The 24,486-nt window shown below is 32.9% G+C and overlaps 14 protein-coding genes and 1 pseudogene across 15 annotated transcripts, besides 5 other annotated features; 7 read left to right on the top strand and 8 right to left on the bottom strand.

Annotated features, from left to right (window-relative positions):
- Positions 1 to 83: 83 nt before the first annotated feature.
- Positions 84 to 931: a mobile genetic element.
- Positions 932 to 1,850: 919 nt separating this feature from the next.
- Positions 1,851 to 2,206: a mobile genetic element.
- Positions 2,207 to 2,487: 281 nt separating this feature from the next.
- Positions 2,488 to 3,982: a mobile genetic element.
- Positions 3,983 to 4,622: 640 nt separating this feature from the next.
- Positions 4,623 to 7,897: a mobile genetic element.
- TVAGG3_0721290 (MULE transposase domain-containing protein) lies at positions 5,958 to 6,809 on the bottom strand (the record flags this gene model as incomplete). Its single annotated transcript, XM_051244126.1, has 1 exon — positions 5,958 to 6,809. A coding segment is annotated over one exon (852 nt), but the record flags the coding sequence as incomplete, so codon positions are not given.
- A 160-nt stretch (positions 7,898 to 8,057) lies between the features above and the next one.
- TVAGG3_0721300 (protein of unknown function, DUF4106 family) lies at positions 8,058 to 8,592 on the top strand (the record flags this gene model as incomplete). Its single annotated transcript, XM_051244127.1, has 1 exon — positions 8,058 to 8,592. A coding segment is annotated over one exon (535 nt), but the record flags the coding sequence as incomplete, so codon positions are not given.
- Positions 8,593 to 9,033: 441 nt separating this feature from the next.
- TVAGG3_0721310 (protein of unknown function, DUF4106 family) lies at positions 9,034 to 9,972 on the top strand (the record flags this gene model as incomplete). The annotated part of the gene is made up of 1 exon (XM_051244128.1): positions 9,034 to 9,972. A coding segment is annotated over one exon (939 nt), but the record flags the coding sequence as incomplete, so codon positions are not given.
- A 353-nt stretch (positions 9,973 to 10,325) lies between these two features.
- Positions 10,326 to 24,486: part of a mobile genetic element that runs on past the window's edge.
- TVAGG3_0721330 (protein of unknown function, DUF4106 family) lies at positions 10,670 to 11,308 on the top strand (the record flags this gene model as incomplete). The annotated part of the gene is made up of 1 exon (XM_051244129.1): positions 10,670 to 11,308. A coding segment is annotated over one exon (639 nt), but the record flags the coding sequence as incomplete, so codon positions are not given.
- TVAGG3_0721340 (protein of unknown function, DUF4106 family) lies at positions 11,403 to 12,675 on the top strand (the record flags this gene model as incomplete). Its single annotated transcript, XM_051244130.1, has 1 exon — positions 11,403 to 12,675. A coding segment is annotated over one exon (1,273 nt), but the record flags the coding sequence as incomplete, so codon positions are not given.
- Positions 13,384 to 13,846, top strand: TVAGG3_0721350 (protein of unknown function, DUF4106 family; the record flags this gene model as incomplete). Its single annotated transcript, XM_051244131.1, has 1 exon — positions 13,384 to 13,846. A coding segment is annotated over one exon (463 nt), but the record flags the coding sequence as incomplete, so codon positions are not given.
- On the top strand, positions 15,606 to 16,241 carry TVAGG3_0721360 (Poxvirus D5 protein-like family; the record flags this gene model as incomplete). Its single annotated transcript, XM_051244132.1, has 1 exon — positions 15,606 to 16,241. The coding sequence occupies one exon, from the start codon at positions 15,606 to 15,608 to the stop codon at positions 16,239 to 16,241; it is 636 nt and encodes a 211-aa protein (XP_051090719.1).
- On the top strand, positions 16,279 to 16,697 carry TVAGG3_0721370 (annotated as a pseudogene). The gene has a single exon. A coding segment is annotated over exon 1 (419 nt).
- TVAGG3_0721380 (uncharacterized protein) lies at positions 16,714 to 16,878 on the bottom strand (the record flags this gene model as incomplete). The annotated part of the gene is made up of 1 exon (XM_051244133.1): positions 16,714 to 16,878. A coding segment is annotated over one exon (165 nt), but the record flags the coding sequence as incomplete, so codon positions are not given.
- TVAGG3_0721390 (KilA, N-terminal/APSES-type HTH, DNA-binding family) lies at positions 18,757 to 19,584 on the bottom strand (the record flags this gene model as incomplete). The annotated part of the gene is made up of 1 exon (XM_001295301.1): positions 18,757 to 19,584. The coding sequence occupies one exon, from the start codon at positions 19,582 to 19,584 to the stop codon at positions 18,757 to 18,759; it is 828 nt and encodes a 275-aa protein (XP_001295302.1).
- On the bottom strand, positions 19,673 to 20,062 carry TVAGG3_0721400 (KilA, N-terminal/APSES-type HTH, DNA-binding family; the record flags this gene model as incomplete). Its single annotated transcript, XM_001295300.1, has 1 exon — positions 19,673 to 20,062. One exon carries the CDS (start codon positions 20,060 to 20,062, stop codon positions 19,673 to 19,675), a length of 390 nt encoding a protein of 129 aa, XP_001295301.1.
- Positions 20,151 to 20,762, bottom strand: TVAGG3_0721410 (organellar and viral DNA polymerase type B; the record flags this gene model as incomplete). Its single annotated transcript, XM_001320486.2, has 1 exon — positions 20,151 to 20,762. One exon carries the CDS (start codon positions 20,760 to 20,762, stop codon positions 20,151 to 20,153), a length of 612 nt encoding a protein of 203 aa, XP_001320521.2.
- On the bottom strand, positions 21,379 to 22,275 carry TVAGG3_0721420 (organellar and viral DNA polymerase type B; the record flags this gene model as incomplete). The annotated part of the gene is made up of 1 exon (XM_001296206.1): positions 21,379 to 22,275. One exon carries the CDS (start codon positions 22,273 to 22,275, stop codon positions 21,379 to 21,381), a length of 897 nt encoding a protein of 298 aa, XP_001296207.1.
- Positions 22,628 to 23,062, bottom strand: TVAGG3_0721430 (uncharacterized protein; the record flags this gene model as incomplete). Its single annotated transcript, XM_051244134.1, has 1 exon — positions 22,628 to 23,062. One exon carries the CDS (start codon positions 23,060 to 23,062, stop codon positions 22,628 to 22,630), a length of 435 nt encoding a protein of 144 aa, XP_051090721.1.
- On the bottom strand, positions 23,098 to 23,488 carry TVAGG3_0721440 (uncharacterized protein; the record flags this gene model as incomplete). Its single annotated transcript, XM_051244135.1, has 1 exon — positions 23,098 to 23,488. A coding segment is annotated over one exon (391 nt), but the record flags the coding sequence as incomplete, so codon positions are not given.

Consider the following 24,486-nt stretch of genomic DNA (forward strand, 5'->3'; position numbering starts at 1 on the left):
TACCATCAACATCAATACGCATTGACAAGCATCTTGCCAAAGAGACAAACAAAAACATTTGAATTTTTTACACGATGATTTAAGGGTGCACACGAGAGGATCATGTAAACTTCAGAATTTAGAACCTTATTTTTAGGCATTATCTTGGCTACCTATTTAGGCTCGAAAAGCAAAAAATATCAAAAAATACAACTTGACTCCATTATGACCCTTTCATGGAGGTAGTTTTTATCCGCTAGTATTTTCCCTTTGAATCTCTTTACAATTCGAAATCAAATTCAAACCTCAGTAGAAGAAAGGAAGAATCGACTTACTACGGTTGTAATACGAATAAATACATATATTTAATTATTTTTATTTACATAATAATTGTTTGAAGCTCATATTCCAACAAATTTTTAAATAAAAACATTAAAATGTTGAAAATGTTCATATATTTTAATAGGGTTTTGGCACTTTATTGAGGAATTACTACATACATAGTCGAACTGAACTTGATATTTTGAAATTTAAATTATTTATCAAAATTAAAATTTAACTTGAAATTTATAATTATTTAGTCATATTTTGCATAATTCTAAGTAGATTTTGTAAAAAATCAAGAAAGAAAAATTTTAACGTGCTTTATTTTTTTCTTTTTTATAATAATACATATTATTATATAATTAACATATTCATAATGTTTCCCCCTTTCAAAAATATAATCCTCCTCCTCTCAAATAAACGTACATACGGGTGGCCTCTTTTTTCAAAAAATTAAAATTTGAAATTTTGGGCTCAAATATTAGAGATTTTTTCAACCTTCAACGATATATGTTGTCTATATCAGACCTCCTTTCTTTTTGATACTTAACATTGTTCCTAAATCTTAGCCGTTAAGGCTGTTCTGAAATATTTTTTTTTTCGAAAAATTCGAAAAAAATTCTTAAAAATTAGGGTTGTTAAAAATATCAAAAATTAGCGTTTTGAAGACACCATGGTGTCTTATAATTTTCCCTTCCTTATTGGCGTGTAGAAATAAATGCGCCAATAGATTGAAGAAGAAGAATTGTTTTTCTCTTAATGAACTTTAATCCTTTTGATATAAGAATATTAAAAACATTAATATAATTTCGATTTCGGAAATTAAATTTCCAAATTTTTTGTCGATTTCGGAAATAACAGGATCCCACATCCAACACGCAACAACAAAACACAAAACACACTTTTTGGTTCTTTCATCGTTTTAATCGTAATTTATGTAATACATGATTTGGATAAATTTTACAAAAATAGAACCTATATTATATTCTTTTCAAAGATTCTTGCAAATCATCAAAAATAATTGTATTTTAAAAAACGATCAAATTATCCTTTCATTATTTTAAACTTAAATTAGTTTTTATGATTGACTAAAGCAATCATATTATTCATCATTAAATAAACAAAAAAATAATATTTGAGAGTTATTTCAAAAAAAACACATTGAATTTATTAATTTGTCTCAATTTCAGTATTATAAATTTTTATAATTTCAATATTTTGAAATACACTTTTTAATATTTCAATATTTATGATATTTCAATGTATTAAGTGGTCTCAAATTGAGCTTCTCAAATATAAGTTGGCCTATTCAAATAATAAAATTAAATAATATTTAAAATAATAAATAAAAGTGATTGAGGTCATAGCAAAACGGCTGTTTGGAGGCAGTTAGGAGCTAGCGGTTGAAGCGATAACATTCACAGCCAACATCTACGGTCAAGCGGCAGCATTCAAGGGCAACATCTACGATCAAGCAGCAGCAAGGAGCTACGGCAGCAACGAACTACGGCAGCAAGGAGCTACGGCAGGTCAAGCAGCATCATTCATCTCGTAAACGAAAAAAGGGATTTGACGGAGTCAAATCCCCGCTCACAAAAAGTGGACTTTACATATCAAATTTTATATGCATGTAAGGTCCACTTTTATGAGTTTTAAGAAGGAATTGGAGGGTAAGAGATATACCATATGAATGTATATCTCTTACCATCCAATTCCTTCTAGAAAGTGTCCAAACTTTGGGTTAATTGCAAACTATTAACCCAAAGTTTGGACACTTTCAAGTGGAGATGGAAGGCTTTGGGGTATATATTAATACAATATACCTCAAAGCCTTCCATTTCCACTACAAATAGGAGAAACTTTGTCCGAATAGTTTAACATTCGGACAAAGTTTCTCCCATAAGTTAGTATCCCTATCTTGGTTACGGCGGCACTGCGTTCCACCTTACCCAAGATAATGGTTTGACACTTTACGAAACCGGTAACGTATATTTTACAACACAACCATAACACCAACTTAACCTTAAATATTTACAAAACCGTCTGACACATAAACGACTTCACCAATGACTTCACTAACAAATTCACTACCATCCTCACTAAATAAAAATAACCTTATTTTATTTATTTTCCAATTTTTTTATTTCATTGTAAAGACATGTTTACATATCTAATAATTTCAATTCTCGTTAACTAAAATTAATGAAGAATTATTTACTTTTGAAAGAAATTTTAATCTCGAAATTTCAGAAATACCAAAAGAAGAAATTGACAAATACAAAAATCAATTTCATCCAGGAGATATTGATTATCGTGATAATGAAATTCAGAAATTTATGAACAGGAATGATTCAGAGATAAATGATTCAATTAAAATAAACTTAGAAAATGATGAAGATGGAAAAATCACAGAATTTACATTAAATGAATCAGATGTATTCAATTGAAATATTTTTAAATGTTATAAATATTGTGTTTATTGAACAATTGTTAAAGTGTTTTTAGAATTTAATATATGGAAAGAATAGATGGAAGCATTGAATGTTAAGTTATAAATTAAATTTAATATATTGATAACAAGATATTGTCATCGTTGAGATTGATAATATAGGTAGTAATTATGAAAAAATGTAAGAGATGGATAACAATTTTATAAGAAATTGACTTGATATTTAGAGATTCTTTTAAATCATACGACAATCATAGTTTACTATGATTCAAAATAGATTTAAATGACAAATATATTATTATTAGATATGTAAACATGTCAGATATCTTTAATTTTAGTAAGCAAATTTAGAGATTCTTTTAAATCATACGACAATCATAGTTTACTATGATTCAAAATAGATTTAAATGACAAATATATTATTATTAGATATGTAAACATGTCAGATATCTTTAATTTTAGTAATATTTTTTAATTTTCCTATAATAACTTCATTTAATCATCTTCAATATTCTTCTTTCTTTTTTCTATTCATTATTCATTTATTTATTCATATTTTTCTCTTGTTATCTTCTTTTGATCTTCAGATTAATCAAATCTTTTATTTTTTTCTCAGTTACTCACTTAACAATCGCCGTATATTGATATATTGTCGAAAATAACGTAAATAGCGATAAATTCTCTTTAATATCTCGCAGAGTTATGAACGTTTAGCAATTATCGAATGTAGGTAAATCTAGCTTATACATAAACATATCATTCATTTCAAATTGAACTATTCGTATGTATTCTTTTTTTGCTTGTCACACTTGAAAGATGTTCTTATTTTTGAAGTAGAAAATTTAAGTTGGTTGTTTTTTTTTGAAACTCTTGTAGATGCTAGATCTTTATAATATTTTGTTATGAACAATATTTTTTCGTCTTGATTTCAATATTTTCTCGATAAAAATTTGAAAATTTGATAATAATATGTGAGTTTTTCAAATCTTTTATAATACGTATCTCATACATATTGTTTTAAACATACCTTTAGGCGAAAGACATGAAGAAAAGCAATGCATAGAGATTTTGTTTCCATTAACGGACAAAAATAATCGTGTGTCATAATATGCGCAGTTCTCAATTTTGCGCATATTTTGACAAAATTTTGAATACTTTTGCTCTCAATTTATAGAAAAATGTCAGAAAAAGTGTCATAATATGCGCAAATATGCGACAAAAAATAATCTCTGTATTACATAAATTACGATTAAAACGATGAAAGAACCAAAAGTGTGTTTTGTGTTTTGTTGTTGCGTGTTGGATGCGGGATCCTGTTATTTCCGAAATCGACAAAAAATTTGGAAATTTAATTTCCGAAATCGAAATTATATTAATGTTTTTAATATTCTTATATCAAAAGGATTAAAGTTCATTAAGAGAAAAACAATTCTTCTTCTTCAATCTATTGGCGCATTTATTTCTACACGCCAATAAGGAAGGGAAAATTATAAGACACCATGGTGTCTTCAAAACGCTAATTTTTGATATTTTTAACAACCCTAATTTTTAAGAATTTTTTTCGAATTTTTTCGAAAAAAAATATTTTCAGAACAGCCTTAACGGCTAAGATTTAGGAACAATGTTAAGTATCAAAAAGAAAGGAGGTCTGATATAGACAACATATATCGTTGAAGGTTGAAAAAATCTCTAATATTTGAGCCCAAAATTTCAAATTTTAATTTTTTGAAAAAAGAGGCCACCCGTATGTACGTTTATTTGAGAGGAGGAGGATTATATTTTTGAAAGGGGGAAACATTATGAATATGTTAATTATATAATAATATGTATTATTATAAAAAAGAAAAAATAAAGCACGTTAAAATTTTGAGGGGGCACAAACTTGCCCAGTGAGGTGAAGTGAAAAGTAACATGTTTACATGTCAGAAATGTAAAGTGTCAGATTTGAAACAAAAAATGTATTAATTTATTATTATATGATAGAGAGATTTGGTAAGTTACTATCAAATTTGTAAGTAAGGGAAAAAAAGTAAGAAAGAAAAAATTTAAAAATAAAAAGCCACTCGCTTCGCTCGCGGCTGACGAAAAGAACAGATTCGAAAAAAGATTGTACGAAATTACGAAACTAAGCCCCTCGCTTCGCTCGCGGTTTAAGTAAACAACATATTTCAGATTATCGATACTAAAATTTTTTTTATTTTATTACATTTTTTTTGCATTTTTTTTAAAGCTTCTTAACTTAAATCATGGAATGTCTCAAAGACAAAAATAGCATACAGCATGTAAAGCTAAAGAAAGATAATCATAATTAATACCTTAATTTTTAATATTACGCATTTTTAGGTGCAAAATTTAAAAACATTCTAATACAATAGAGCAGTTTCCAAAAGTAGCATACAGCATGTAAAGCTAAAGAAAGATAATCATAATTAATACCTTTAAAGTTTAAAATCTTGATTTTTTTTAAAATCAAATATTTATAACTTTAATACATACAGCTTAAACCTTATACTTGTTTTCTCTTGTGAGAAAGCAATCTTACAAAGCTAACAATCCTAAAAAATAAAGAATTAAAATTTAATAATTTAATCTAAAATTAAAATCAAAATTAAATAAAATGAGTTCATTGTAATAATACTTTCATGGTAGGATATATTTTAGTGGGATCTATTGAGTCATCACTAACAGCATTGAGCAATCTATTGAGCATTGAAATACTCTCGATTTTTCTTTGTCTTTTTACATCAATTTCTGCGTTTGTTGCTTTTTCCATGATCCTAATCACACGGTCATCTGCTGGATTTTGATCAATTTTGAGTTTGATAACGAAAGATGGTATCACTTTTGTATAAATTTCTATAATAACATCATCAATTCTGAGATTTTTTCGATCAGGAAAATAGTCATGTTTGAGTGTTCTAAAATGAGCTTCGGCAATATTGTTAGTTGTGTCGCCTTCACGCCTGTCACGAGCAATCAATCTTGATATGTTGTAACGCCATTGTCTGTTAAAGTATTGAGATGCTGTTGGATCTGTGTCGAGCAACTCCAGAACTTGATCATAGGCAGCATTTGCTTCTTCCTCATGTTCTGCATCTAATTTGAAGACTAAATCCTTCATCAAATTATAGAATTGTTCAAATTTTTCTTGAGAAGAAAACTTATTTGATTTGCGAAGAATTGCACGAAGAACATGTACTCCGCACCAAAGTATTTGAGCTTGTGGAATGCTTTCTTCTATTGCTTGAGCTATCTGTGGAGCACAGTCCATGCTAATGTATTCTGGCTCAATTGTTACCCATCTGAGATAGGCGCACACGCAAACTTGAATGTTTTGATAAGTGTCTGGTTGACAAAAGAAATATAAAAAAGGGAAAATGTGAAAATCTTTGATTTTGCCAGTAAATGCATACAATGGAATGTTTGATCGCAACAATTTATAGGTGCTGTCTATATGAAATGTCTTGATACTATGCGCATAAGCTTTGCCTTCAAAAGGCGCGTAATAGAAACACATATTATTGTCTGAGACTTCAAATGCAATGAGATCATCTGGAGATTCTTCTTGTACTGTCTGAACAAAGATTTGCAATGACACAACATCGTCAGGAGAATATCTAGTTTGAAGAGCATGTATTCTCTCTGCAAATCGTTTGATTGCACGTGGTTTTTGAGCGTACATCTCTGGAATGGACGGACCTGTAAGAGGAATTTCAAGATCTTTGAATGCATTTAGCTGTGCTATCATTCTTTGATTGTCATCTGTTTGGAAGTAATGTTCTAAATATTTGCGATAAAAGACAGACGAATATTGACTTTTGTCATTTGGGGCGGAATGATCATGTTCTTCAACTATTTTGATTAGTTTGTATTTATTTTGATCCAAGATTGCAACATTAAAATGTGCAGGACATTTTGGATATTTGCAGTGGAATGAAATCTGAGATCTTTCTTTCCTGACACGTTCACCATATCCATACTGTGCTTGTATTTCTTGTTTAACTCCAAATTTACAAAGATCCATAACAGTAAAGATAGTTTCTTCTTCTAATTCCATTTGAAATTGAAATGAAAATTAAAAATTCAGAAATTTGAATAGATTTGGTCTGTAATTAAATGAGAATAGCAGTTTGTTCGTCATTGTTTGAGGCAAGAGTATTATAGGAATATTATATGATGGATTTGAGTTGCATATAAAGAGTGCAAAAGGATAAAGAGAGAAATTTTGTTAGATTAAATTATTAAATTTTAATTCTTTATTTTTTAGGATTGTTAGCTTTGTAAGATTGCTTTCTCACAAGAGAAAACAAGTATAAGGTTTAAGCTGTATGTATTAAAGTTATAAATATTTGATTTTAAAAAAAATCAAGATTTTAAACTTTAAAGGTATTAATTATGATTATCTTTCTTTAGCTTTACATGCTGTATGCTACTTTTGGAAACTGCTCTATTGTATTAGAATGTTTTTAAATTTTGCACCTAAAAATGCGTAATATTAAAAATTAAGGTATTAATTATGATTATCTTTCTTTAGCTTTACATGCTGTATGCTACTTTTGGAAACTGCTCTATTGTATTAGAATGTTTTTAAATTTTGCACCTAAAAATGCGTAATATTAAAAATTAAGGTATTAATTATGATTATCTTTCTTTAGCTTTACATGCTGTATGCTACTTTTGGAAACTGCTCTATTGTATTAGAATGTTTTTAAATTTTGCACCTAAAAATGCGTAATATTAAAAATTAAGGTATTAATTATGATTATCTTTCTTTAGCTTTACATGCTGTATGCTACTTTTGGAAACTGCTCTATTGTATTAGAATGTTTTTAAATTTTGCACCTAAAAATGCGTAATATTAAAAATTAAGGTATTAATTATGATTATCTTTCTTTAGCTTTACATGCTGTATGCTACTTTTGGAAACTGCTCTATTGTATTAGAATGTTTTTAAATTTTGCACCTAAAAATGCGTAATATTAAAAATTAAGGTATTAATTATGATTATCTTTCTTTAGCTTTACATGCTGTATGCTACTTTTGTCTTTGAGACATTCCATGATTTAAGTTAAGAAGCTTTAAAAAAAATGCAAAAAAAAAAAACAATTGAATACTTTACTGGCTGGGCAAATTTGTCGCCGCCCCTTTTTGAAAGGGTGAAACATTATGAATATGTTAATTATATAATAATATGTATTATTAAAAAAAAAAAAAAAAAAAAAAAAGGTATTGGGGCTTCCAGGCACTTCGTGCCCTCTAGCCCCGAAGATGTTTAGTATAAAGCCGCTTTTTAACTTCACTTAAAATGCCACGTAAGCTACGTAAGAATATACGTAAGAGGAAGAGAGCATTGAAACATCCAATAGTAAGACTGACACCACAACAACAGTTGCAACAACAAATGCTGAATGACCCCACTATGTTGCAACAAATGTCAAGCAATCCTATGCTTTTAAACCGAGTTGTTGGTGCACAGAGTGGAGGTTTAAGAGCGGCACTTTTAGCGAAAATGGCAGGCTATGGTGGAGCTGCAGACGGAACAGCATATAACCCTCAAAGTCAAATGAATTTGAGTTCACTCAAAAATCAAATAACAGATGTCAAAAAGTCAAACATAGACATACAGAAGCAAATAAGTGAAAACGAAAAGAAACTAGAATATGACAGACACACAAAGAAACTCAATGAGTTAAACGTAGAGAAAAAGAAGAAAGAAGAACAACTGAAAGAACTAAGTACAGAGGAATATGCGAAAAAAGTGTCAGAAAAAGCAGCAGAAGTAGCAAAAATGGAACAAGATGTTGTAAATTTGAAAAACCATACTACTCAATATAAAAGTACTGAAAGATGAAGAGATAAAACAAAAAGCCCTGAAGACATATATGGATAGCGATGAGTATAAAAAAGAAGTTGAAGCAAATGTAAAGGCAGAAAAACTTTTACAGTTGCAAAACCAAACCGTACAGTATGAAAACTTAGCACAAGAAAGTAAAAATAACGACGCAGCCATGCAAAAGGCAATGAAAAGCGCAGAATATATAAAAGCTAACAATGACTGGTTAGATGCCCAAGCCAACGCCAAAGCAGCCCAGCTTATAGGGTCAATAAGGACAAAAATACAAGCGGATGAAGACAGTTCAAATGAAGCTTTAACAAATGCTGACTTTAAGAACGCCTTCGAAGCTCTTCATAGTAAGGTGAAACAAGTGAACGACTTCTCATCTGGAAAGAAACTGAAGTCTGAAGGTTTCGACAACGAGTTAAGAGAAGTAGCACAAAATATGACGAAAATAACAGATGCAGCAACGAGACAGGCAGTTCAAAGTGCCTATGACGCCGTTAGAGCAACTGTTGTGGAAAGTCAAGAAAAAGAGTTACAACAGACCAAAACAGACCTAGTAAATGCTTTCTTAAAAACGAAAAGTCAGGTAGGACATTACGCTGCAGATGGAACATATGTGCCAGCTGGTGGAACTTATATACCACCAAACCCTCCAAGAGAAGCACCTGCACCAGGACTACCTAGAACATTTACATCGTCACATGGACACAGACACAGGCATGCACCAAAACCAACACAACAACCAACACAACAACCAACACAACAACCAGCACAACAACCACCTCCACAACCAGCACAACAACCAACACAGCAACCAACAGTTCAAAACCCTGCACAACAACAACCACAAACAGAGCAAGGACATAAAAGAAGTAGAGAACAAGGAAACCAAGAATTCTTAAAAATGCTTAAAGAAGAGTGTGGTTTCCCAGATACTGTTGACTTTAGTGACAGATATAAAGAAGCTATTGGAAAGTTCAAGGATGGAAATACTGACCCGAACCTATTTAGCTTTATGGCTCAGCACCAAAACGGATATAATCTCAAACCTGGAAAATACAAGCTCGCTAAGGGATATGATTTAATAGCATATCATCCAAATGACATGGATGAATTTACTCCGAGATATTTGATGTCAGAGCTAAATGACAATTCAACTTTCGTCATGAAACGCGTAAAAAATAGAGACGGAACGAAAGAACAAAAGCTTATGAATGCGGATGACGTAGATAGGGAAATTGTTGAAAACGGTCTCGGAATATATGAAATGCCAGCAGATGAGGTACAAGAAACTCCACAGGAAGAAGTTCAGATACAACCAGACATGGAAGAAATAGTTCAGCAACAACAGCTAGAAGAGCCTGAAGGAAACGAACAAGTCCTTCCTTTGGAAACTAACTTCACAGAACTAGATGAAGATTTGGAACAGCCGAAAAATCTTGACCCTCAACAAGAGTATGCGGAGAATATGGAATATTTCCAAGAGTCTAAAAAAAATTCGGCTGACATAGTAGAAGAATATCGAAAAATGTTTGCCGACATACAAAAGACTCCAACACCAGATGAAAATATTCAGCATAGAATGGAAGTACTGAAAGAAAATGTACACAAATACAACAACCCTTTTTACTTACGAGCATTTAACGTTCAATCTTCGGATGAACTCGGTGAAAATAAAAGGTAAATTTCAAGAAAACATATAGAAATGAAACATTGTTTAAAGTTCATTCAGAACCTAACCAAGATGGAAACAAACCTACTTTTGTTTCTGCAGACGATGGAACTACAATGAGATGGGGTCATAAAGCTAACCCGGATAGGTGGTTCATAAACTTACAACCACAATTCCAAGAAGTTGTAGACGCAATGGAATTGAATGGTGAACGAGATATAGCTGGTATTTTAAGCGCGGCTTTAATGCCATTGAAAGATATGAAACATGCAGATATTTTGGACCAGTATGAAATGAACATGGCTGATGGAAATATAACACCTGACGTTCTAAAACATTTATCTCAAAGAACTACACAGAACCATAAAGATGGTATATTTGGTGAAGAGTTTAGAAAGAAGTTATGGACAGCGAAGGAAGAGAACCTATTGTACATGACCTTGCAAACGAAAGTTTACAAAATGTCATAAAAACTTACTTTGCAGACAATGAACTGAGAAGGGATGAATATTTAAGAAAACTCAAATGGACAGTACCAAATGAAATGTTAGTATTGAAAAACATGTTCCTTGACAAAATAAAACCAACTACAGAAATAAACGACGCAAGACTGAAAGATTGGGTAAAAGCTTTCCCATTCACAAAAGATATAGTTGGTAACATGGAAAGAAAACCAGAATGGCTACAAAAACATATATTTGGAAACGAGCATATTCCATATGGACAGGCACTGTTTGAAGAGCTTGAACCGGAAACTCAGGAAAGAGTCATGCAAACAATAAGCGACGACTCAAATACAAACTATGACAAACTCTTTCTAGGATATAGGTTACCTGAGATGGGCGACCAGAGCCCAAAGGCAAAAAGGACATGGAAAATTTGCAACATACTAGATGAACATGAGGCAAAGATGCAACAACTTGAAGCAGAGGGCAAGTTACCAAAAGCGACACCAAAGAAGAAGAGAAGAGTAGAACAAAGTGAAAGTAGTGAAGAAGTAACTTCATCTAGTGAAAGTAGTGGCAATGAAGGAAAAAGAAGAGTTAAAAACTCAGTCAGGAAGAAAGTAAAGCTTGGTCCAGTGGGTTCTATTATGACACATAAATCCAACTATTCTATATTTTTACCCATATGAAATGTACGCCGCTCAGAATATAACGCCAACAGTTTTGGATGCTATGAATGGAAATGTTTCCGAATGGTATAACGAATGCGACAATGCCATTAGAAGGTCAGAAATAGTTCCTGGAACTTACGAATATACAACTGCTGTTTCTTATGGAAACGTAGGTGAGTTTGGAGAAGGTTCTTCAACAACAGTAGATATTGCTTGCGACAGGTTTCATATAATTTCTATTGACAACTCTTTCTTATACGTGGAACAAGACATTGAAATAAAACCTTCTGCCAAGTTGTCTGACAAGAAAGGTTGCAATGGAATTTTCTATGTCGGATACCAATATGCTCCAGAAGTTTTCATGGGATATAAGATATATTCTAACTCTGACTTAGTTCAAACAGTAACATGGGCAAACTATGAATGGTTCGCTTTGAGAAACTCAGTACAACCACAAGCTAGAGAACAAACAGACCAGTATGCAACTATTGAGAAAATAAGAAGACTTGACCCTAACGTTCCAGGAGTTTATGTTGACCTTTCTGGACAAACTGCAGCAGCAGTAACCAAAGTAAAATTGAAACTTAGAGTTCCTTTGTCATCTTTCCTCATCTTCAGGTTTTTAAGATACTTGCCAAACTGGGCAGGAAAAATTTCTATCGAACTTACTCCAAGCAAAAATAACTTAGTCATTGCACCAACACAAGACCCATTCACTATTACTGTAGCTGGAACTGGTGGAGCCAAGTTCTGTGACTTTTGCAAAAACAAAGTTGACTTAGACTTTGGTTTCTCAAACCTCAACACTGAAGTAAACTATTATTTCAATGCTGCTGGAGATGCTTGGGACCCAGTTAAGTTCACATGCGAAAAATTTGAATGCAAGAGAATAGAAAGCAGACTTGCAGTCTATATGTTGGACCCAGATATTTCAAATGCTTTAGCTGCCAAATATATTGCAGTTCCACTTATGTTCCCTATACACCAAATATCTGTCAAAGACTTTGCAGGTGAAGTTGGAAACCAAAGTGCTGACCCAGGTGCAAGAACAGATATTGCCTTAACAACTGCAATGAAACATGCAGATACTATGTTTGTACTGTTCAGACGAACTATAAATGACTATTCTTGTTTCTACAACCCCGGTATTAAATATCATATAAACATAGATGGCAAATATTATCCAAGAGAAGAATATTCTACAGTTGAAGATATGAGGTCATACAACTTGACATTAGATGCTATGAACTTTAACAACAACTTCACAACAACCATTAACCCTGAAATGCAAAGTTCTATTATGCCATATGTGAAAGTATGGACCCATACAGGAGGTCAAAAAACTCAATATACAAATGGAGACCGTTCAAACTTTTGGCTTGGCATTCCATTTGCTGACTCAGAAGACTTTATGGGTGGTATTTCAACTGTTGGTACTGTACAAATACAATATACTGGTGACAGAGACGGTCCAGATGAATTGAAAGCAAAGAAGTTTACAAAACCAATAGCACTTTTCACAGAAGATGCTCTTTTGAAAATTCGTTCGATGAAACCTGCTGGGGCTCCTCAGATTGGCATAACGACAGCTTCCATCGAGCAGATTTTGGCAGCAGGTCAGTAAGTTGTTCTTGAACTGACTTCTCTCCGTCAAATATTGACAGTACGCCAGTTTTGATATAATATTGTATTAAAAACTTACCTTTAGAAATATCGGTCAGTTTTGTTGTTATATTTTTGTCAACGTCAAGAACTTTCACCATCTCGGTTATACCAACTTTCTTTGCTTTATGAAAATATTTTGGTTCAGCAAAGACTGCTATTCTATAACATTTTCCATTGTTTGTGTAAAGAACTACTCTGTCAATGAACTTGTATTGTTTGTGTGTGTAAACTTTGTTTTGCTTCAATTCGAAGAGATACTCAAATACGTCCATCTTTTTATTCTAAGTAAAATGTCATTTCCGAAAAATAGAAGCGTAAGTGTTTCAAAAGGTTTAATGGCGATGGCAGATGTGAAGTTAAATTCACCAACTCAAACAAACAGTCAAAGTGTTGTTGTCAATGTCAAAGAAAGAGATGTTGAAGTGGGGAAACCATACGAAGACGAAGATGGTATAACAATAGTTCCTGTAAAAGAACAACCAACATATCCTGAAGTTAGCAGAGACTTAAGTTCTGTTGCAGATATTCGAAACGACTACCAACAACTTAAAGACAAACTTAAAACTCAGGAGAAGATTTGTCAAGCTTTAGGTCTAATGTTAAACTTGGTCGAACACAACCCTGTAAAAGTGAACTCATATGTCATCGCACCTCATGAAATTTTGAAAGAACTATTGAAACTTTTGACAGAGGCAGACGATATAAACATCAAAGAAATAGAACCCGACATTGCTTGCTGTGGTGTTTCATATAATGTCATTGACAAGATATACGTTATGAAAGGAGGTGAAACGTTGAACTTAAAATATAGTTTCCCAGACGTTATAAAAATATTTGACGACCACAACATTTCATTAAAATTTACTTGCTAAGTAAAAATGTCAAAACTTCTTGAAAGATGTTTGAAGAAAAACAATATAGACTTTATTTCATGTAAAGGACTTTACACACTTTTGAACGATATGAAAGACCCTGTTTTGTTTGTTCGTGTAGACAAAGGAAAGTTCTATGTCTTTACAAAATATTTGAACTTCTTAGACAGAGAACTTCAAGAAACGCCATGTGAAAGTTTAGATGAAGTTCTTCTCCACTTTCAGAAAAACTTTTAAATATATGTAAATGGCAGAAGACATAGTGGTTTATACTATTACGACTAAAAACCCTGAGTCATATAATTCTATAACAACAAACTTACAAAGTCCTCAAGGACGATATTGTAAACTGACCTTAAACACGATGACGACTAAAGCCTGTTTTGCTCTTTTGACACCAGAAGACTTTGTTGTTGTGAATGGTAAAAAATACTCCTTTGAAGATACTTACTCAGATATACCACCAACAGGTTTTGTTGACTTATTTAATACTTTAAGGACGGATGTAACATGTGCTGCAACTAGAGCAGGTTTCATTATGTTTGGATGTCCGACTGAGTTTAGTATAAACGATATGAGCTATAATACAAAACTTATATCTGGTTTTTACTACCAACAGTTTCCTATAACAGGAAAAGGTGTCATACAAGGAATGTCTATTCCATTGACTTTAAGTACACCTATTTTATATATTGTTTCAAACTTAGGTTCAAAGTGCTATTCGAATGTCGACAGAAACTACTATGACCAAAAGATACTCATGCGTATAAACAACACTTTCTCTGCTGGTTTGCCTATTGTTCATTCGAATGCAGAGTTTTCAGCTTTAGTAAACTCAAACACTTTAGCAAACATAAACTTAACCTTAGTTGACGCAAACTTTGTTCCTGTAAAACTTTTATGTCCTATGTATTTGTCAATGACGGCAGAAAGTTTCGAATTGGAAGATGCAACTGGTGAAAGTATTGTACTACAAGAACAACTTCAACAACAAATAGCTCAAGAACAACAAATGCAACAAATGGAACAAATGCAACAAATAGCTCAAGAATAAAAAAATATTTTTTTTTATTTTATATAAAAAAATGTACAGAATAGACGTTTCAGATTTTTATGACTTCCAAGCGTTCAGAAATATGTGTCCATTTAGAGACTATAACAAAGCAGTCGAGAATTTGAAACGTTTAGTCATTTATGTCGACTCTGCCCCAGAATGTTATGTCATGAAAGAATGGGATGTAGTCTTTAACAACCCTAAAGCGACAATAGTTTCAGAACAAGAATGTAAACAGAAACTTAAGAAAATAAAAGTCGTACAAGTTGGTATGAAGATGTTAGATGCTTGGGATATCTTATTGTCAAAGTTAGAAGATTTTTCAGTTCGTGGTATAAAGTTCTATACACCTTCTCCAAACTTCTATTCTATCTTCACTGGATATAAATACGAACAAGTAGAATGGAAAGAAAATGTTATAGAAGCTTGGTTAGACCATGTCAAAGAAATTATATGCAATGGAAACGAAAGAGTCTATGAGTATATCTTATGTTGGTTTGCAAACATCTTACAACATCCAAGTGCTAAAAATGAAACTGCTCTCATCATAATTGGAAAACAAGGAACAGGTAAGAACACTTTCTTTACAGATATCTTATGCAAACTGTTAGAGGGCTATTCGAACCCGAATATGACAAACTTAGAAAACATCTGCGGTAAATTTAACTCTTCAATAGAGAATATGAAACTTATAGTATGTAACGAACTTCAAAGTATAGATACAACAAAGGTTTTAAACTCGGATGCTTTGAAGAGTCTTATAACAGACAAAGTTGGAGTTGTTGAAAGAAAATATAAAGACCAAAGAGTTTGTGAAAATGTTGCAAATTTCATCATGGTTTCAAACAACGCCGTTCCGATGAAGTTAGAAAGTTCTGACAGAAGATATGTAGTTGTCAGAACGTCAGAAGCTCATATGCAAGATACAGAATATTTTGACGACTTAGCAGAAACTTTGACACCTAACTTTTACAACCACTTGTTCTCATATTTCATGACATTAGATATTTCTAAGTTCAATCCAAGACAAATTCCACATACCGAAGAGAGACAAACATTGTTAGAAGCAAACAAGAGTGTATATGAACTGTTTATAGATGAGACTGACTTTGAGTGTTTAGATGAAAGGTCATTGTACGATTCGTATAAACAGTATTGCCAAGAGTATGGTTATATGGCAGCTTCTAAACGAACATTCTTGGCAAATGTCAAAAATCTTTTAGACGTACAGAATGGTGTATATACAAAGAAAAATTTTTCTGAGTAAATTTTAAAAAAAATATTTTTTTTATCCGATAGAAAAGATGACGAAATTCATCTCAGTCAACAAATATATGTCAGGACTTAAAGAAGAACTAGACCCATTCACATATTTGAATGTTTACTTCTACCATTTTGAAAAGTCTACATTTGACAAAGTTTGGAACATCGAACCAGTTAAGTTTGCTATTGTGACTAAAAATGGTGCGAAATTTGAAGACTTAGACATAGAAGGTTTGTTAACAGTCAAAAAAGTTTTGACAGAAGGTTTTCAAACCTTAAAGAAGGCAAAGCATACAAACTTGTTATACCTTATGAACCAAAGAAAGCAGACGACTATGAATATTATGAGTCTAAGATAGTTGAAGTTCAAGGTAAATTGGGTAAAAAGATTTTAGAGTCTAAGCCAGTGTTTGCTCCTAAAGAGGAAGAGAACATTGACATTGACCCAGAAATGTTCTAAAAATAAAATTTTATTTTTACATGTCAAATTTCTTTTTCTCTGGCTCTGGTTCTTTCTTCTCTTCTTCTACTTTCTTTTCTTTCTTTTCTCTCTTCTTCTTTTCTGGTGGAGTTATGTCAAACTTCTCAGAACCATATTTTTGTAAAAGTGCTTTGTCATTTAATAGCTCTTCTATTCTGTTTTCTATTTCATTTTCAAGAACAGCGCATGTGTCTTCTTTGCATTCTAAGAAGTTTTGTTGGACTTCATCTCTCCAAGAGGCGTCATCTCTGTCAACAAGTCTGTCATTGACAAATTTTAAGACTTCTCTGCTTAAGGTTTTATGGTTCTTGTCATATTCCCAGAAACAGAACTTTAGAACAAATTCACCTTTCTTGTTTACACTATGTAAGATTTTATGGTCGACAGATGTTTTGCTGTCGAAAAGCTTGTCTCGAATATAGATAGCGAAATCGCTAGACATTTCCTAAAAGATAAAAATTTTAATTTTTCTAAAAATATGTTAGAAAAAAAGTTTGCTGACATTGACAAGAAATTTGAGAATGTTTTAAACAAGAACAAGAGGAAGTTGGAAAATGCTCAGATAAAACCCATACATGACAAGTTCTTATTTGCTCAGAATGGTATAACAGGTCTAATTGCACCGCCTGGGTCGGGTAAGACTTTCACTTATCTTAAAATGGCTGCACAACAACAAGAACTAGATGAGAAGAACCCATTCTATGAGTTAGTAGTCATTTGTAGTACTTCTGGTCAATTTGACCAAACCGTCAATTCGTTCAAAGATATTATAAAAAAGTCTAAGTTAGTATGTATAAAAGATACTGAGTTGTTAGATTGGATAAAGAAGTACCAAAGAAGAGTTTTGAAGTACAATGCTATAAATGAGTATGTCAATTCTAAGTTTAAAGACCCAAATGAGGAAATGCAGAGAATATTAGAGAAGAAACACTTCAGAAACAAACAGAAAGAGATAGAATACATTTCGAAGAAATTGCAATCTTACGATTGGAAGACTTACCCTCATAGATGTCTTCTTATCTTAGATGACTTTGCTTCTCATCCTTTGTTAAAGAATAGAGAACAAGACATGTGTCGAATTCTTAAGAAGCTCAGACACTTTAACATTTCAGTTGTCATTTGTGTACAGACAGCAAAGAGTTTAAGTAAGGATGTAAAGAGAATACTTACTGATATCATACTTTTCCCCGGATTGTCCGAAGACGATTTCATGGAACTTATGAAAGAGTCCATGGCAGGTAAGTTTGACAGACATGAACTATGGGAGAAGTACAAAGTCATACAAGACCCTCATACTTCTTTCAGAATTCATATCTACGCAAACAAAGTTCAAATTGTAAAAAGTCAAGCGTAAAAATGTAAGTGTTTGAGTCTTAGTCTGTTGTGGTGCTGGGGCTGTCGGTTCTTCTGGCTTTGGAATGGACTCGGTTGGTGGTACGTCGGACATTCGTTTGTGTCCTGTCGGAAGGAAGGACTTTTCCTGTCGGAAGGAAGGACTTTTCCTGTCGGAAGGAAGGACTTTTCCTGTCGGAAAGAAAAACTTTTCCTGTCGGAAAGAAAAACTTTTCCTGTCGGAAAGAAAAACTTTTCCTGTCGGAAAGAAAAATTTTTCCTGTCGGAAAGAAAAATTTTTCCTGTCGGAAAGAAAAATTTTTCCTGAAGGTCGGCCAAAAAGTTCTCAATTTTCGAAAATTTGAATGGTTTACGGACGGACAACTGGAAAAATTTTTCCTGAAGGAAAGAAAAATTTTTCCTGAAGGAAAGAAAAATTTTTCCTGAAGGAAAGAAAAATTTTTCCTGAAGGAAAGAAAAACTTTTCCTGAAGGAAAGAAAAATTTTTCCTGAAGGAAAGAAAAACTTTTCCTGTCGGAAGGAAGGACTTTTCCTGTCGGAAGGAAGGACCTTTCCTGTTGGAAGGAAGGACCTTTCCTGTTGGAAGGAAGGACTCGGAATGTCAGAAAGACTCGGACAAGACAATTTACCATCTAGAGCTACATGAGCCATCTTTGGTGTCAAGCTTGAAAAATAAATGGTTCATTTACTCTTCCTCTTTGAAGTTATCGAAATACTCTGTTATCTTTTCCTTCAGTAATGGCAAATCTTCTTTGAATGTAAGTATTGTACAACCTTTCATATCATAGTGTGTTTGAGGTAACGTATCTTGAACTATCTGTTTAACATCTTCATTTGGTGTCATTGAAATCGGTAAGTTTTCGCGATAGAACCAATTTCTGTCAGATTTGTAAATCTTAGCAAGGTCGTAAAAGCTTTTGTTGTTTCTTCTGACTAAATGCAACATAACCATATCTCTGTCTTCTTCATTTTCCATCTCTTCAGTGTAAATCATATACTTATAGTTCTTTTCCTTTCCTTTTGGTACCGAACGTGGTATTCTTTTCTGTATGTTTTTGTCTTTTGCTTCAATGACTTCATCTTTTGCATGAAGTTTCTTTTCCATCTCTTCACGTTCTTGTCTATGAATTTCATCTAACATCATGAAAATATAACAAGCGTAACGAGGCGAAGCCCACATTGCAACAGCATTTACAAGAAGTCTATGAACATACCAGCCTCTCAAACTATTTGGCAAATTTTTACGATTTTCGTACGGAATCTCGTTCCGCGGAAAACCGCGGAACGCAAACATATGAGGAAATTCTTCTAAAAGTTCTTTTGTCTGTTGGTTTTCAAACCAATGATGTGCTTGCTTTGTAGAACGAAGAGCTGTCAAAATACTTTGCATTTGGTACATATCGTCTTTGACCGAACGAATGAGACGTAACTGTTTGTTATATTGTATGTACTCGTATTCTTCACTTATGGCTTCATGAACGATAGCAGGTGTTGTGTTCTCTGATGTTGACATATCTGTCTTTACATACAAAATAAAAAAAATATTTTATAAAAAATTAGCGTTATTTTCTTACTTTCACAAAAGACCAAAAATAAACGCTTTACATGTATTTTTCAGCAACTTCGTCAAGAAGTCTGTAAATATACCAAGCATAACGAGGTGAAGCCCACATTGCTATTGAACTAACTAGGAACTTATGAACATATATACCTTTTAGATACGATGGTAAGTTTTGTCTGTCTTGGTACATCTTTTTAAGTTCTACATGTTCGAACTCACTCAAAAGTTCATGAGTGCTATTTAATTCAAACCAGTCTTGTGGTTTCTTAGTGTCTGGAGCAAAACATGCTGTCAAAATACTTTGCATTTGGTACATGTCATCTTTGACCGAACGAATGAGACGGAGTTGTTTGTTAAACTGTATGTACTCGTATTCTTCATCTATGGCTTCATGAACGATAGCAGTTGTTGTGTTCTCTGTTGTTGTCATTTCTGTTCTTACATACAAAATAAAAAAATAAAAAAAAATAAAATTAGCGTTATTTTCTATCTTGTATAAAAGACCAAAAATAAACGCTTTACATGTATTTTTCAGCAACTTCGTCAAATACTTTTATAGCTTTCTCTATCTCATCTACTTCGAAAGTTTCTTTACCTTTCGTGGGAGCACCATATATTTTCTCAAAAACTTCAAGTAGTTCTGTTTCAGCAGCTCTCATATCGTTAACAAACACAACCTTAACTCTATTGACTGTACTGTCATATCTTTGAGTTATATTATATGTTCTTCCTATCTTATATCTCTTTGTATTGAAGTCCTTCGGTTTCTGAACGATGTAAAGTAAGCCTTCACTGCAACGTTCCGTATCGAATGAACCATATGTTATGAAATTATATCCAACAACTGGGTCAATCCAGAACAAAACTACTGGTATAAGACTTTTGTCTATAAGATATGCTGTAGTTCCATAGAATCTTACCGATATCATCAGCTCAGGATTTCTTGTCAAAATTTTCTGAGTTGAAGCAATTGCAACCCAATGGTTTGTTTTCTTTCCAAATGGTGTTAAAATGTCTGACAAAGAATATTTCTTGTATTTCTTTGAGTATCTTACGTTTAAATCACCTATTCTAACTATTTTGGTCTCATTGTCTATCTTTTTAACTGTTTCAAACTCAGTGCTTGTCATTTCCTGTTCTTACATACAAAATAAAAAAAAATATTTTAAAAAAACTAACTCTATTTTTCTATCTTAAGGAAATTCACGATTTCAGGGATTTTTTTTACGAAGAGTAAAAGTTCACTTCGTCAAAAAAATACAGTTATATCATGAAATTTGGTCATTTTTTCATGATTTCAGGGATTTTTTTTACGAAGAGTAAAAGTTCACTTCGTCAAAAAAATACAGTTATATCATGAAATTTGGTCATTTTTTCATGATTTCAGGGATTTTTTTTACGAAGAGTAAAAGTTCACTTCGTCAAAAAAATACAGTTATATCATGAAATTTGGTCATTTTTTCATGATTTCATAGAGTTTTATGCAAGGCCGAAAAAAGTCGGGGTAGCAAACATATGAGGAAATTCATGAAATTTGGTCATTTTTTTCAGCAAAAATATATTTTAGATCTAACCAGGTCCCTCGGTCCCTCGGTCCCTCGGTCAACTAACATTTTTTTGAAAATGGTGACAACATGACATTTTCACAACAGTCCAGGAAAATAGACTTCTTCGTATATGTTTTTGTTGAGACTTCATCGTCAATGAGTGTAAATCAGGCAAAAATATATTTCTAACATAAAAGTTTTATAAGCGTTTTACATGGTATATGTTGTGATGGTTCATGACTTTAAACAGTTTTGTAGCTTCTATTTCTTCACGAAGGATATCAAAAGTTTTAACGATACCGAAAGTTTCTTTATATTTCTTCTTGACATCTGAAAGAAGGAAATCGTTAGCAGTTGGATAGTTTTTGTTCAGAAATGTCAACATGTCCATTTTATTTTCTGTTGGTTTCTCTGCTTCTTTCTTTAAGTCAGCATAGTCGTTTCGCATACGTTCTATCTCTTTGACGGAGTAGTTATATTTCCTCATTGCTGCTTTACATTTTGAACATTGTGAGTTCATTTTTGCATTATATTCTGAAATTTGTCCTGCTAAAACAAGTAAGGCGTAAATGGTTTTCTTTAACTCAAAAGTTGCTGGTTTTATCTGTTCGTTCCATACTTTACCTCTTCTATCTTTATCTCTTATCTGCCATACACATTTTGCAACTAACGAAACAAAGTTGTCGTAGGTCTTAAACTCTTCAGATTTGTATATGTCAATGAAATATACCATATCGCAGTCTTTGTGGTTGCAATGAAATCCAAGAAACTCATAGTTTACCTTACGTATGAACTTTTTGGTTTCTACTGAGTCAGTTGGTTTCACTTCTATTTCATCGAATTCTGGAATAGTAAGCTTTTGTTGTTGTATTTCAGGAATTTTAGGTAGATGTTCCACCAGGTCCTGCATTTCATAAAGATACTGTTCATTTGTTTCATCCTTTGCACTACAGTCTAAATCTCCTTGGAGAAGTTCTTGCTTTATCTTCTGGATTTCTGTTTCGAAAGTATATGAAGAAGGAATGAAGCTTTTCATTTCTACTAACATAGATGTTGGGTTCATGACTAACGAGTTTGGTGCTGTTGTTGCTGACATGTTCTTACAATAAAATAAAAAATATTTTTTAAAAAAAAACTAAAATATATTTTTGTCTGATTTACGCTCATATACGATGAAGTTTATTTCCTGTGTTGTTGTCAAAATGTCATGTTGTCACACTTTTTCAGAGAAGTTAAAATGACCGAGGGACCGAGGGACCGAGGGACCTGGTGACCTGGTGACCCCTTCAGTTCTTCAAAACATTGACGATGAAATTCATGAGAAATTAGATGATGAAATCTATTTCCTGTGTTGTTGTCAAAATGTCATGTTGTCACCATTTTCAAAAAGATGTTAGTTAACCGAGTGACCGAGTGACCGAGTGACCTCTTCACCTAAAATATATTTTTCAATACTTTTTCAGCACTTTTCCGTAGTTGTATATGAAAGACAATTCGAGATAAAAGTCATAGTACAATGGAATTATATGCTGCACACCGTTTGTTGTGAACCAGACTTGAAAGTCAGAGAAACTGTTACTAGGTGGTTCGTAGAATTTAGAAGCAAAGTCATAAAAGTCCTTACCGATACAAAGAAAACTGTTGTTGCTTGAACTGAAACTTGCATGACACATGACATTTTGAGGATCGAACACGTTTCTATAAACTGTCAAATCTGTTGGTGGGAGTATAAATTTAAAAGGACCGTCAGGTGGCAATGGTTCGTTCTGGTTTAGTAACCGAAGAAATTGTGCCCAAGAACGTCTGTCTACTCCCCAATATAAAAACTCTGTATCTCTTGGAGGGTTATTTTCAATCCTTTGAAATGAAACTGTGGAGTTCATCTTGTCGTATTCTAGTTTTAGATAGTATGTTCCATTTAGTAAAGAGTCGTATTTTTCTTGAAATTCCCAGTAGTATTTGTTTATTTGAGTTTGAAAGTCATTTAGAGTTTTTTCAAGACTTTCGTCTGAACGAATTGTAAAGATTCTCATTTCGTCAAATTTTTCTATTAGACCATCAGAGCCTTTATACTGACCGTGAAAATATACTGCAAACATGAATGCATTAGTTCTATTTGAAAACAAAACTCTTCTAAATCCTATTGCCTTTGCATCTGAAGGACTTTGAAGCCAACGAATTGGATAGTCAAACCTGTATGTTCGGGATGAAATTTCTTCATCTGATATATTCCTGCCAGCGTTTGTAAAGATATAGTCTAACGGTTTTGTATCTGCTACTTTTGTTCTTTGTTTTTCAACCTGAAGCATTTTATATATGTAAAAATATACTGTTTTAAAAATGTTTTAAAATGGTATGCCATGTTTTATTTCATGCAATGTTTAACTATTTCACCATCTTCTTTAACACCCCAGTACTTCCTTTTCGATATTACATGAACTTCGGAAAATACCTTGTCTAGCTTAAAAAGGCCCATCTTTTCACCGACTAAACCCATTTCAATGAGTTTGTTGTATCCTTCTTCGTTCGTCATGAGTGCGTCAATGTTCTCATAGTATACCTTCACTTTCGATTTAACCTCTGAGAAAAATTTGTTGTAGTTGTCAAGGACTGCCTTTGCGAACTGAGGATAAGACCAATGTTCGACAATAGGTTTTACTGTGGTTACTGAGCCACCTTGACCTTCGGTGAACTCGTATTTCAAAACAAAAGGAGAAAACCTTTCAACAAAGTTGTCGACCTTCTCATAGTGTTTACTCTTCATCTTTTGAGGTTTTTTAATGGAATATCCCCATGTCGAATTCATAAGCAATTTGATTGTCATTGCAAGTTTGGGGTTTGAAGCTTTCCTAATATCATAGAGTTGTTGTATGACCTTTCCAACTGTATAGTTCCTTCCCGGGAACTCGCCGTTTTCGTTTGGAATTCCAGTCGGAATATATTGGACGAACCTCATGTACGCAGCGTTAAGGTCGACATAGTATATTTTTTCGTATGAGTCGAACTTGTCGCATCCAATCGGCCCAGTTCGTGGAAATTCAAGTGAGTCTCTTATCTTCTGAGAAACTTCTCCTGTTATCTCATAAACATCGTCGAAGCAACCTGTTTCATATAAAACCTTCTGACCTAACTCTGATGCTCTCCAATACAATTTGACGTCGATTGGATTTCTCAATGGATGTTTGTTTATAGCATCTTGAAGTTCTTGCAACCTCATTGGAAGTTCTTCTGGTTCAGGTTGGTATCCGAACAATCCAACTCCTTGTGGAATTGTGTACTTCTTTTGTGCTATAACTTTGTCTGGAAC

The sequence above is a fragment of the Trichomonas vaginalis genome, chromosome III (genome assembly GCF_026262505.1).
Source record: "Trichomonas vaginalis G3 chromosome III, whole genome shotgun sequence".
Lineage (NCBI taxonomy): Eukaryota > Parabasalia > Trichomonadida > Trichomonadidae > Trichomonas > Trichomonas vaginalis.